This window comes from Bos javanicus, chromosome 4 (genome assembly GCF_032452875.1).
Source record: "Bos javanicus breed banteng chromosome 4, ARS-OSU_banteng_1.0, whole genome shotgun sequence".
Lineage (NCBI taxonomy): Eukaryota > Metazoa > Chordata > Mammalia > Artiodactyla > Bovidae > Bos > Bos javanicus.
Window position 1 is genome coordinate 38,360,264 of NC_083871.1, and position 14,861 is coordinate 38,375,124.

At 34.5% G+C, this 14,861-nt stretch overlaps 1 protein-coding gene across 1 annotated transcript in view; it reads left to right on the plus strand.

Moving 5' to 3' along the window:
- Positions 1-14,861, plus strand: part of PCLO (piccolo presynaptic cytomatrix protein) — a 389,810-nt gene that overhangs the window by 349,611 nt on the left and 25,338 nt on the right. Inside the window, exons 21-22 of the mRNA XM_061413775.1 lie at positions 639-780; positions 4,745-4,818. Of these exons, the coding sequence (XP_061269759.1) occupies positions 639-780; positions 4,745-4,818 (216 nt within the window). The remainder of the gene's footprint in view (positions 1-638; positions 781-4,744; positions 4,819-14,861) is intronic.

The window sequence follows — 14,861 nt, forward strand, 5'->3', positions numbered from 1 at the left end:
CATTCTTATGTTCAAAAATCAAACTCATGGGTTATTTAAAACAACTCCCACTCATAAACTAGGACATGACTAAGGGGAAATAAATATCTTCAAATTTTAAAAGCTGCTGGAGGCAGTTGGTAGAGCTACATACAAACAAGTCCAGAATTTTTAATCATTTCCTGAAATGATCTATTCTATTTTGCACCTTGACTTCTTAAATTATTGGTTATTAATATGGAAAATATTAAAGCAATCTTCATGTATTCTATCACTTCTATCTACCCAAGTCTTCCTAAAGTCTTTTCTCTATGAAATAGCCACAATTCTTATTTGCTTGCCATATTATTATTGTAATACAGTACAAATAAATCACAACAAATAATAATATTTAACTCAGTCTAAAAATATGATGGTTTATCCCTAGAAGTGATTTTGTTTTTCTTTTTTGTCCAACAAAAACAATCAAAGGCTTTTAGTGTTGCCGCTGAAAGTTATTGGTTAAAGAAAAAAGAATGAAAGGCAGGTTAAGAAATGCAGAGTTTTTGCCAGAGCTGTTTCTTTATAATGTAAATGAAGAAAAACGTTTAAGTTGCATTTGGAGATCAGTTGGAGTTTCATTGATTGACTGTGGCGTTGACTCTTCCCACACCATGCAGCCAAGCCCACCAATCACCGGCCTGCAGAAAGCTCCGTGTCCACTGGCTCCTCGGGCAGCAGCTTTGGCAGTGGGTATAGCGTGGACAGTGAAGGAAGCAGCAGCACTGCAGGGGAGACTAATCTATTTCCTATTCCAAGGATGTAAGTGGCTCTCTTTTTATTCCACTACAAAGTTAACAGCATCATGAGTAAGCTTTTCTTACCAATGAAAAGGAAATAACTAGATAATTATCCAAGTTTGAGTCAGTGTCTCTGAAGCACTTCCACTCTTTGCGCCAACAGAAAAATAGACTATTCAGGAAAGACTGGATTACTTTAGTGAATTCTAAGGATGAATGCTGGTCACTACCAGGACTACTTAATCAGTACATTCAATATTTAATAGAAAACACTGCTAAAATAATAACTTAGATGTCCAAGGGGTCGCAAAGAGTCGGACATGACTGAGTGACTGAACTGGACTGAACTGATGCTGGAGGAAGTTCAGCAGCAGTAGTATGCGGATGCTTTAATCATATAATGTATAGATTAATTTATTTTGAATCAGGAGACATTTAAATATATATAAAGAGCTCATATATTTGAAATAGAAACACATTGGACTACTAATAACTTTTCAACTATAAATTCTTCTACCATTAAAATGGAGTATTTTGAAGTGGAACCATATTTTCTAGAACTAGTAATAAGCTGTATATAGGTCCCCAAATAGATACTCTTGGAATAAAGTTCATTTATAAAATGTTAAGCCTCAAGAAAATCATATTGCAAATAAAATGCAAAACTAGAGCAGATTGTATTTAGAATGTGTTAGAATGGTTTTAGTCATATTGGTGGCAAAATTTAGTAGCATCCAAGATAAATATGTTATCTCTATTCCAATATCAAAATCTAAACTCCCTGACTTTCTCCAATAACTAGTTAAGTTTTCAAAAATGCCATTGGGCCACAGCTCCAGGATCTAGGCCAGCGTGAATCTAGCCCACTGCCTGGTTTTGTAAGGTGTGGGAAGAACTAAAAATGGCTTTTGCATTTTTAAATGTTTCCCAAAAGCCCAGAAGAATAGCATTTTGTGATACATGATAATTGTGTGAATTTGAAATTTGTGTCCATATGTTAATTTTCATTGGAATATGGCCCCACCAGCTTGCTTATGTGTTACCTAATATTGTCTGTGCTCTGGGGCAGAATTGTGTGATTGCAGCAGAGACCATTCAAAGACTTTATTATCTGGCCCTTTACAGAGTGAGTTTGTGAACCACTGGCCTGGGCCCTTATTAAATTTTCTCTGTTGAGTGAAATCTTTTTACTTCTCTTTGTTTTAATGTCAAGGTTTTTTCAAATCTTTCCTTTTGATCCCCAGAAGAGCTCTAATATTTAGATGATGGCTCAAGTTTATAAAAGTAAAATAATAGGGTAAAATAGATTTGTACAGTGGAAAAATATGTTTATTTTGTGATTTTCAGGATGTGTTTTTCCTACTTGACTCAGTATTGGATTATCTATCCATCTACTTTTTTAAGATGTAGGTTGTGGATTCAATGGACTTATTTGTATTTAATCAGTTCATTTTTATTGGCAATGATTTCTAAAAGGGGTATGATCTCGTAGGTCCGCACATGGATGATCCAATCTAACAGAAGAGAATTTCTGCAAAGTCATTGCATTCCTGTCTCCAAGCTGTGAATATCATATGTCAGTAAAGGTTTTGCACCACACATGACCTCCAATTTATCTGTACCTTTCAAGATATATAATTTAACACTGATGACAAAATTATAACTTCAGAGCATAAACTACATTATTTCCTCAATATCTGGATGTCTAAAGTGGATTGTTTTTTTTTACTTACAGACCATATTTCAATTTTTTTCCCCATTTTCCTGTTTCTTTTGTAAATCAAAAGCTTTTAAAAATGCCTAGGAAGCTATTGTTTTGCCATATGAGCACAAAGAAAGTTCTTTTTTCTAAAGCATTACAGGAGATATATAAGAATCAGTATTTGGTGGTTCTTTTATCTCCCTTTGTATCTAACACAATTATTGCTTGGGCTAGCGTAAATGTTCAATAACTACTTGGTGATTGTTTAACAAATAAACATTATCATTTGTGCAGTCAGAATGTTCTGAACTGAAGGTTATTTATTGGGAATTCAAAACAATTGCATCCTTTATATGACCAACAGTTATATTTCCTTTGTACTCCATTTAGCTTTCGCAGTGCTGCAAGTTTTCTGTATAATCTTAGAAATGCACCTAATATATATTTTGGCTAAATACCAAATCTTAAAATCAGTTTTCAATAAAAGTACTGCAGCAGAATAGCATCATTAAAATATTAAATCTAAACCTTAAGGCCAAATAAAAAATTACCCAAAAAATTCTTGTTACAATTACTAAAATTATACTTATTTTGTTAAAGTCTGGCATAGAATAGAATAGTAATTTTTTAGCACTCTAATCTACTAGATTAGCACTGCTAAAATGTTTCTCACTTTCAACTGAGTATGGCTCAATAACAGGTTGTGTTTTGGCTAGCTCTACTAATATAGGGTACTGCTAAAGGTAAGATTGCTACTATTAGGCTTTCTCCCTGGGTAATAGTAGCAGATACAGCAAAGTTAATTTTTTTAACTTATCAACTCTTTGTTGTGATCTCACTGAAGTACACAAGCTGAAGTTTTGTACATTGCTTAATCAAGACTTTTGTCCATATTCAGATGCAGACATATATATATATATATATATAATTTCTAACATTTCTAACTTTGTCCTGCACAATATCAATTAATAAAAATATGTGCTTAAAACTTTGACCTAGCATTGTTATGTTGGAACAATATAATGGCTTTCAAGGTAAAATAATTGTTGAATTTACATCAGTTCCTCTTTCATTATGTACAGAACCACTTCAGTAAAATGATAAGAGGATCTTTAGAGCAATTTTCAAGTAAGATAAAATTGGATTCTTAAGAAATAAGTATGGTTACATTTTTGCTGGCTGGGCAAATTAAATATTTTTGTGAGAATAAAAATGAATTGTTAGTAAATACTGCCGTGTTAGAATTATTGTCTGGAAAGTATAATATCAAGACATTTCTTTGATCAAGCACCTTTTTTTAAAACACTTAAACCTTTTTAGTCCGTCTTTTTAGAACATCTTATATAACTACATATAAGGGCAATTTCAGAATCTTTTGTATGCCATGTAACTTTTTCTCTGAAGGAATAAGAAGTGCCTATAGTCTTTTGGCAGTTACATTATCAATATTCTGAACTCACAGGGCTCAAAGTCTCCTGAGTTTTTCATCTGTTTGACCTTCCAAGAAGTTGAAGGCCAAAACTAAAAATGGTTTGCAGCCATTGGCTGAGTTCTAAAGCCATTATGTATGTAACTACCTATCAGCACTTTATATATATTGAATATTATGCTGTTTCAGTCACTGTGCTAAGCAGTTATATACATTTTCCACGTGATTTTTCTCATAACCAAAGGGTAACTCGTGCTACTATCCTTAAATTACAAAAGAAGAAATAGTCTTCACAAAATAAAGTAGATTTACCTTAAATGACAGCATAAAGTAGTAGAGCCAGAAGTAGAGACCAAGCAGGATGACTTCAAAAGCCAATAAGCAACACTCAGGAAGGATCTGAAAGAAATAAACATCCATATTATTTCAATATTATTTTAAGTTTTTCAATTCAAAATTTCCCTTCTCACCAAAAGATCTATACAACTCATCATAACAAAGTGTAGATCTAAAAAACCCTCCTTCTTGAGTTAAAAATGGTAAGGAAAAAAAAAAATCCCCATTCCAAAACAAAATTAGAAGATTTCATGATGGTCTGATCTTTGATAAATGAATCCATGAATAGAACACTGAATTTTGAGGTACAGTGTTTAGCCTAAATAGGAATAATGAACAAATATCCACTTCAAAATTAACATGATGGGAATCCATTTATTATGTTTATATTTGCCATTCAAGTAATTTGTTGCAGGTCTGAATATATAATGTCACATTCTATTTTTTCAAACTTAGACTTCACATTTGCATTTAAGATCATAATTTAAGTATATAAACTTTTATTTCCTTTCTAAACAGAGGAAAGATGGGACAGAATGGGCAAGAGCCTATAAAACAGACAGGAGTAGGCATTGGACTAGCAGACACTGAAGGTAAGTTAAAATTTACTATCCTGGATTTTGGTTGAATCTGTATGCTATACAGATTTGTTTGTTTGTATGTTTTTGTTTTAATATTAATATTGACTTCTAAGTACTACTTATTGAACAAGTCAACTTATTATGAGTTCTGATTTTTTTTAAATCTGTTTTCCTCTTAGTCATTTTTTCTAGTAATGTTTCATCTTCTGTACAGCACTGACTTATAAATTTTAATCCTAGCATGAGATTAATTCAGTGTCCGAATATAAGATCAATCAAAGGTTCTGAAATTCTGATCTAAGTTGTAGTGGAAAATAGTAATTTTTGTAAACTATTTCTGCTAATGAATGATTGAATGCCCATAGTTTAAGTAAGTGCACAATGTAAAGAGCAGATAAGCACCATGTATGGCACATGACTAATATTCTTTAAATTGTAGCTATTATTAAATTAGAAGTGGATATAAGACAAAGCCATTTAGGTCCGATCAAAAAGAGTGATACTCCTCAAGATAAAATATGCACTTCTTGGGAGAGCTTATGCAAGACTACTTTAAAGATTTAGATCAAATCAGATAGACTTTCCAGTTGTACTGGTGTTTCCCCAGTTTACCTTGAAAACTTATAATACACTCAAAAGAGACAATTTGGCCCTTTGCCACATTTCTTAAATTTCTAATTGTGTTATTCTTTGCTGGTGGGTATCCATGTACATTACATATAATGACTGACATGACCCATTTATTCTCCTAAACCAGATGTTCACAAACTTTAGCAGGAGGCGTTAGGATCTCAACTCTGTATGAGGCTTCATTTGCCTGGCTGAGTGCATTTAAAGAACAAATAACCCTAATAAATTACTTATTCTTTTAAGTATCTTTGGAAGCCTGAATTTGATCACTCAATTTTCATTTTCAATGGGCCAGCACAAATAAACCTCTACTATTTTAGTAATATGCTAAATTCTACTCACAAGTATTTTCAAATAATTGAGTATGTAAAGCACATCACCTAAGGATGTCAACCTAAGGATGTGGTGGTGGGGGAAGGGCAGGGGTTTAGGAAAGAGATCAAGACTTGATTTAATATTGGAAGTTTTATTACACATAAGGGTTTATATAGAAATAATGCAAATCTCATTTTAACTGGTATCTCATCTATTTTATATAGATATCTCTTTTACATGTAACTATAACAGTGATTAATATGAGTCCTTCTTAGGTGTATGAACACATTTTGCAAAGTCCATGAAGCAAGTGTAGAACAGAAATGACTTCCTGACCAGGAAAAAATCAAAGTCTCAGAACTGGAGTCCTCTGTCTTGTCTTGTTTTCATAAACACACACAAAAAAAGTGTTTTGCTTTGTTTATTAATTTTCTCCAAATATTTTCTCTAATAGGAAAAAGAAAATGGAGTAAATGATAGTTATCCCTCTAGGGGGTTGTAGATTAGAATATACAAGTGCTCTATGTAAAATTTTCATTTCATTTCATTTCCTTTTCCAACTGGGTTGTTTAAAAATTAGCTTGCAGAGACAAAAATACAAAATCATTCTGAAAGACCCCCAACTAGAACAGAGTAGCAGATGTTACTAGGACATCCAAGGAGTCCCTCAGCAAATCCTATTGTTAATGGCACTAGGGTAAGCACTGGGGATGAAGCTTAGATTGTAGCACAATCCCTGGTTGTTCGATCCATGGGTAACATAAATGTGAACAAAAGGTGTGTCCAAGCCTTTTAAAATGGCAATTTAAATCCCTGCCTTTTATTCCTAAATTTATATTCCAAAATATGTGAGATCAAATTTATAGTTTTATTTATTTCTTCTTTAATCATTTGCTTGAATATTCTTTTTCCACAGGGAGGATACTAGGTACATAATTCTTTCTGTTTTCTCCTTGCTCTTTTGTGGTGTGAAAGGTAATATTGAATTAAGTAAAATTTTTTATCCATGTGATAAGGTGATAAGGTAATAAGCTTTCCTTTCTTAACTAGTACGAAATACCATAACAATCATATTCAGAGTTTTCAAGAATATTTATGTCTGGTAATGGACTTAATGGAACCTTTTGTTGACCTTTCATTCTATTTGTATCTGTCAGTGCCTGTCTCGTTGTTATTCTTGTTTTATTTTTGGTTTTTCTAAATTAGACTGCTTTTAGCCATTTTTCAATTAAAAAAAAAACTCTTTGTTGAGAAGCAAAGAAAGATCCACATGAATATTTGTTGAAATTATACTATAATTCAAATACTGTTTTGAGGAAATTGACATCTTTACATATAATACTTTCTTACTCATGGACATGGTATATATTTTTAAATGTTAATGTGAACATAACTATTTTTATATGTATAGTATTAGACAAATTACTCAAATTTTCCAAGTCTCTGGTTCCTAGTCTACAAAAGTAAGAATAACAATAGTATCTACCATGAGTGTGTGTTGCAAGGATTGATGGAAATAGTTAAGGTACTTGGTACTGTGACTGGCTTATACTCAGTATATGCTAGCTGTCATTGTCCCTGGGGCTTCTCTGGTAGCCCAGCTGGTAAAGAGTCTGCCTGCAGTGCTCCCTATCATCTCCTATATCCTGTAAGTGATTACTCCTGGTCTGCTTTTTCTCAAGACTTTTAAACTCATGTTTTCTAAAATGGCTTCTCTTTTTTACCCTTTGGCATCCCAACAGAAAAGATGTTTTCGGGGTCCTACATTTTCCAGTTTGTTTTGAAAAGATTACGTTTATTACAGTGTTTCAAACCATTTTTCTTCCCAGAATAATTCTCATGTGATCCCTTGTATAGTAATGCCTCGTCTCCATGAAGGATGGCTTTCCTAGACCTTATTATGCTTTCCTAAATCACCTGAGTTTAAAATTCAGTGGTAATGATTTCTAGTCCTTGATTACTCACTGGGAATTTAACATAGAAAGCATATTCTAAAAACAGTCTATTATTGAAATAAAAAATAATTCAGGGTCTTTACCTGAAACAGATTCATCACTGGAGGTTATTAACTGACCACTAGAAATTAATTAAATTTCTTTAATATATCTTGACCATTTCCTAGCCATAAGCACAAATCAAAGAATTGGCAATTGCTAAATGTAAGCCCAGAACATTTTAGATTTTCTGAAATTAATATCTGTAATGGCAGTTTTTAATATTTTCTGGAAATGTCTTCATTGCCTAGAAGTCCCTGAAATACTTGCATTGGGAGTTAGTGCTCTGATTTATTTATGAGAGAGGCATTTGAATCAAAATAAGGACTTTAAAACATAGTAAAGGGTAGTGAATGAATATAAACCAAGAATATTCTCTTAGCATAGATGTGGAAAATTAACAAAAAAGACATATAAATACTACAGATACATAGTTTTACTTTGTTCTAAATGCCTTTAAAACATGAATGCATTTTCTGATTCATTTTCATGAAACAGTAGGGGATGTAAATATAGAATAATGATTTCCACTTTAAAGTTATAGAAACAGAGACCCGGAACAATGAAACCATTCATCGAACGTCAACTAATTAAATGGCAAAGGTTAAAATCTACTGATATATAATATAGTATCTCCTGACTTTTGCCCATTGTACTTTCCATCCTTTTTTAATATTAATGGTTGGAGCACTTTTGCATGAATAATATTTTAAATTTATAAAACTGTCTGCAATTATTGGAAAGGAAAATAATCAACATTGTTACTGATTATGGACAGTTAACTAAAGTTAATATCAATTACATTATAGGCATTATGCAGCTTAAAAAGCAACTTTAAATCTTGTTCTATCTGATTTTAAACATTTCCACACAGTTACTGTAGTCAAAACAGCAAGAGATATAAAGAAGATTCCAAATGATTCTAGTAACAACTAGTTTATAGTTGTTTAAAATATATTACATAATACATTAAAATACATTACTATGTATTTTACATAGTTAAAATATATTACATACAAAGGAGGAAGGATAAGAATTCATACAGTGTCTCAACAGCAATAATAGACACTTAAAATAAAAGAGAGTCATGGATAATGCCCTTGAAATTCCAAGCAGAAGAGAATATAAACTAAAATTCTGTCCACAAACTACCCAGTAAGTGTAAGGGTTGAATAAAATCAGTTTGGGATGTCTAGTTCTCAGGTCTCCATGCTACCTGTCTGGAAGTTACTTGGAGATATGTTCCACCAACATAGAGAATAAACCACACTCACGCATATGCTGACCACCCCACATGCACACACACACACAACTTGGGAACCAAGAGACAAGAAGGGTAGAGAAAAGAATGGTGGGGATATCATGATGAAATGAGGAGACTCTAAAGACAGTAGTTATGCAGTGGGCAGAGAGAATACGTGGAAAAAGCTGGTCAAATACTGAGAGTTCTAACCATAGGTGGATGATGAGTCAGGTGTTAGTGTGGAAGGGGAAGAAAGGAATTGACAGGAGTTAGTACCTAGCTAAGTGAAAAATGGCCTTCAGAGGGGTTAATACACGTGGAAATTTTGGGAACACTTAGGAATAGGTACATAGAAAGCTAAGCAAATTGTAAAACAAAGTAATTAATAATTTTAGGGGAAAAAATTCTTTAAAACTCCATTAAATAATCAGTGGTCTCAGAAGTGAGCAATATAAGTCACATTAATGTGCATGCCAAATATTAGTTCTACCATGGTTGTGACATAAATACATTGGAAGGATGAGGGAAGACTAAATCTTGACATACCAAAATTTAAATATAAATAAATTTTAAAGGCAACACAAAATTACTTTAAGAAATAAGAATGTAAAAGAACCAAAGAAACAGATATAAAGAGTTGACAGTAGATTCTTCTCTGTAACTTTATTAAGGGTTGTGTTAGTTGCTCATGTCTGACTCTTTGCCATTCCATGGACTGTAGCCTGCCAGGCTTTCTCTGTCCATGATATTCTCCAGGCAAGAATACTGGAGTGGGTTGCCATTTCCTTCTCCAGGGTTATTAAGGGTTAGGGGAAATGAAAAGTTGGGTCAAAGTAAAAAGAGTTGGGCCATGGGAGAATTGATTTTTTCTATGAAGAAGTCATAAAATTATGTAAAATGATTCAACCTCTTGATATATGAGGAAATAAAAATTAGGGATAGTGATCAAACCATATTAATAAGTATGAGGGGGAAAATGGCATTGTTTACAATAAATAACTTCCCGAAGTGATTTGAAGTGTTAGTTGCTCAGTCATGTCTGACTCTTTGTGACCCCAGAGATCCAACCCAAGTCTCCTGCATTGCAGACAGATTTTTTACTGTCTGTACCACCAAGGAATCCCCAAATAACTTCCTTCTATTAGAGCTTCCCAGGCACTAGTGGTAAAGACTCCGAATGCCAATACAGGAGTTATAAGAGATAAGGGTTCAATCACTGGGTTGGGAAAATCACCTGGAGAAGGAACTGGCAGCCCACTCAAGTATTCTCGACTGCAAAATCCCATCAACAGATGAGCCTGGTGGGCTACAGTCCGTGGGATGGGCTACAGTCCATGGAGTGGGCTACAGTCTTTGGGAATGCAAAGAATCGGACGTGACTAAAGCAACCTAGCACAAACTACCCTGAATAGTAATGAATATCCATTCTGCTAAAAGTTATGAGTAATAGTAACTTCCTACTCTTAGCCTAAATAGTAATGAATATCCATTCTCTTGACAGCTTTTAGTAATAGTTACTACAACTAAGTACTCTGTTTTACATACTCACTAAATATATTCTCATAGCACTAATGTTATATACAGCAAGCTTTTTACGTTCAGGACACCTAACTTTAACTGATACCAATAAAATACAAAATCTCTGTGGACAAAAATGCTGCAGAATTCAAACTACCAAGTAGTTTTAGTATTTTATTCATTTAGCCAGCAAAAAGAAAATTTCAGAGTTTTGGAAAATGCAAAATTCATTGATGATAATTCATTTTTCCACCATTTAGATTATTAGTTACTTTCTCTAATTGAAACATTCTGATTTATTTGATCCAGAGAGTCATTTGGAAATTTATGTAGCTTTCTATAGAAAAAAAAAAAAAAACCACCTATATTTGAGTAAAAAACAAATAGTAGAACTGACCAAAAAAAAAAAGACCGACACATCACATAAGTAGCCCTTGCTCAACCAAGTGGCACTTTCCCTAAATAAACCAATTTTAAAGATAAAAAAATAACACAGACATGAATATATTCTGAGGAAAGTGCACACTGCTTCTTTACTATTTGACTGTTAGTTTCTAAAAACATCAATATATTCTATTTTCTTTGCAACAGTACAATTGTAGGAAAGAAGCCATTTGCCTGTTTAAATCTTTTATTTTAAAAAAAATGCTTTGCTATCTACCCAAGTCATCTTCTGCATTTGAGTATTTTCTTGCATCAAGCAAATGAAATTTTCGACTGTTATCATCAAAAGCAGAAAATTTCTTATCCATTAAATAATATACCATTGTGATTTCTGTAATTTGCATTGCTCTCTAAAGCCCAGACAACTGTCATGGGTGTATGAAATACTAAATGACAGTAACAAAGTAACATGGCTTTACCTTACACATTTTATTATGACATCTTTGCTATTAAATTATATATATATATATATATCCATTCCACTTGATGACTTATCCTCAAAAACCCCAGCACATTCTCCTTAACAGCTATAACCACAGCAACATTACAACTGACATTTATTTGTTAAAGGTTTTGCTGGGATCTTTAAAAATCCGGTGGCCTATTTTCATAATAACCCTCTAAAATTAATAATATTTATGATATTCCCAAGGTCTAGCACAGAGACTTATACAAAATGCCTAAAAAATAAACATTTTTGAGTCAAGACATTAAAACTCTGAGAGACTGAAGGATAAATCAAACCTAGTAATACACTTGTAAAATTTAAGTTGATATTTATACAAAATAATCTTAAAACTTAAGAGAGTCTTAAAACTTAAGATTTTTTTAATATACCTGCTATACCCAAATGTCTTAAAAAGTAATGTTAGCCCTGTATGTTGATGGACAAGTTTTTAAGGAGTTTACTACCCTGGAACCAAAGAAATGATATTGCTTCAATTAAAAACTAGATTATCTACTTGAAAGTATAGTAACTCCTCATTTTTATTGGTTGTGCTTTTTTCACAAAGCCCCATTGACTCGACAGAAGATGGTTAGTGCTGAGTCTCCCCTAGAAACAACCAGTGCCCTGCAGCAGACAGATATATTCATGTACAACTGGGCTGAGTTATGACAGAGGTAGATAAGTGTCAGTATTGTCACTCTGCTTTAGGTTGGATAAGGAAAGCCTCCCTGGCAGGAAATACTTTTTTTTTAGATTCTTCTTGAAATAAAAGTAATGAGTAATCTAATGGGAGAAGGGCTAGCGAGGTTTTTAATAAGAGGGAGCTTGCTGTTCAAACCTCTATAACGTGAGAAAATTGAATTCTTGGTGAATCTGTGGGCACTCCTGTGTGACTATAGCAGAGCTCTGTGTTGGAGAGACAAGGCTTGAAAGGTAATCACAGCTCATATAATTTGACAAGTATCAGACACTGTCAGGAGGGACTTAGACTCTAGGCTGTAGACAGGCAACTGGAAGCAAAGGAAAATTCCATGATCAGATTTGCTGTTCTGAAGGATGGATTACAAGGGATCATGTCTGCAGTCAGGGGACCAGTTAGGAGGAAATGCAGTGGTCCAAGTAAGAAAGGACTAGAATACAGACAAAGTCAGCAGTGGGAAAAAAGGGGGTAGACAACTCTGAGACCTCTCTAAAAAGACAAATAGGAATGGATGGTTTTGTTCAAAAAATGATTCAAAATCAAAGTGTGAATGAAACATCTTTGGGCACTAGCATCTTACAGCTACATCACTGTAGCTGAATGTGATGTAGTGATGATCACTATAAGTGATCAGTAGTTAAACATAATTATGATTTAAAATGAAGAAGTTGAAAAAGTGTTAACAGAGGTCGGTGTAAAAAGTGATGAAGGGAAATAATAAAATGCAAACCAACGTTCCACAGAATTTTAAAGAAAGAAATTGGTTATGCTTTAAAGGGCCATATGGTAAGCACTTCAGAGTACATTTTAAAGATGAATTAAAGAGTAAAATGGAGTTTGAATGAGGGAGAGCACAAATTTTACTCACTTAACTTTGTCTATATATAGTGACGTTGGTATCTTGTTCCAAATGTGGAAAGCTTGATGAATCAGATCCTTCTGCATCCTGATGAGTATTATGAGAGTGTGTACAGGACATACACTAAGGAGGAAAGTAATTACCAGTTCAGTTCAGTCGCTCAGTCATGTCTGACTCTTTGCGACCCCATGGACTGCAGCACGCCAGGCCTCCCTGTCCATTACTAACTCCCCAAGTGTACTTAAATTCATGTCCATTGAGTCAGTGATGCCATCCAACCATCTCATCCTCTATCATCCCCTTCTCCTCCCACCTTCAATCTTTCCCAGGATCAGGATCTTTTCAAGTGAGTCAGTTCTTCACATGAGGTGGCCAAAGTATTGGAGTTTCAGCTTCAGCATCAGTCCTTCCAAAGAATATTTATGACTGATTTCCTTTAGGATCGACTGGTTGGATCTCCTCGAAGTCCAAGGGAATCTCAAAAGCCTTCCCCAACACCACAGTTCAAAAGCAATTCTTCAGCACTCTTTAGTCCAATTCTAACATCTATATGTGACTACTGGATAAACCATAGCTTTGACTGCATGGACATTAGTCGGCAAAGTAACGTCTCTGCTTTTTAATATGCTATCGAGGTTGGTCATATTTTTTCTTCCAAGGAGCAATGGCATCAGTCACCATCTGCACTGATTTTCAGTTCAGTTCAGTTCGGTCGCTCAGCCGTATCTGACTCTTTGCGTGAACTGCAGCACGCCAGGCCTCCCTGTCCATCACCAACTCCTGGAGTTTACTCAAAATCATGTCCATCGAGTCGATGATGCCATCCAGCCATCTCATCCAAAGTCGTCCCCGTCTCCTCCTGCCCCCAATCCCTCCCAGCATCAGGGTCTTTTCCAGTGAGTCAACTGTTCGCATGAGGTGGCCAAAGTATTGGAGTTTCAGCTTTAGCATCAGTCCTTCCAATGAACATCCAGGACTGATCTCCTTTAGGATGGACTGGTTGGATCTCCTTGCAGTCCAAGGGACTCTCAAGAGTCTTCTCCAATGCCACAGTTCAAAAGCATCAATTCTTTAGCACTCAGCTTTCTTCACAATCCAACTCTCACATCCATACATGACCACTGGAAAAACCATAGCCTTGACTAGATGGACCTTTGTTGGCAAAGTAATGTCTCTGCTTTTCAATATGCTATCTAGGTTGGTCATAACTTTCCTTCCAAGGAGTAAGTGTCTTTTAATTTCATGGCTGCAGTCACCATCTGCAGTGATTTTGGAGCCCCAAAAAATAAAGTCTGACATTATTTCCACTGTTTCCCCATATATTTGCCATGAATTGATGGGACTGGATGCCATGATCTCAGTTTTCTGAATGCTGAGTTTTAAGTCAGCTTTTTCACTCTCCTCTTTCAGTTTTATCAAGCGGCTCTTTAGTTCTTCTTCACTTTCTGCCATAAGGGTGGTAACATCTGCATATCTGAAGTTAGTGGTATTTCTCCTGGCAATCTTGATTCCAACTTATGCTTTATCCAGCCTGGAATTTTGCATGATGTACCCTGCATAGAAGTTAAATAAGTGAAGTGACAAAAGCAGCCTTGACGTACTCCTTTCCCAATTGGAACCAGTCTGTTGTTCCATGTCCAGTTCTAACTGTTGCTTCCTGACCTGCATACAGATTTCTCAGGAGACAGGTCAGGTGGTCTGGTATTCCCATCTCTTTCAGAATTTTCCACAGTTTGTTGTGATCCACATAGTCAAAGGCTTTGGCATAGTCAATAAAGCAGAAATAGATGTTTTGCTTCTTCAGTGATCCAACAGATGTTGGCAATTTTATCTCTGGTTCCTCTGGCTTTTCTAAAACCAGCTTGAACATCTGGAATTTCATAGTTCATGTACTTTTGAAGCCT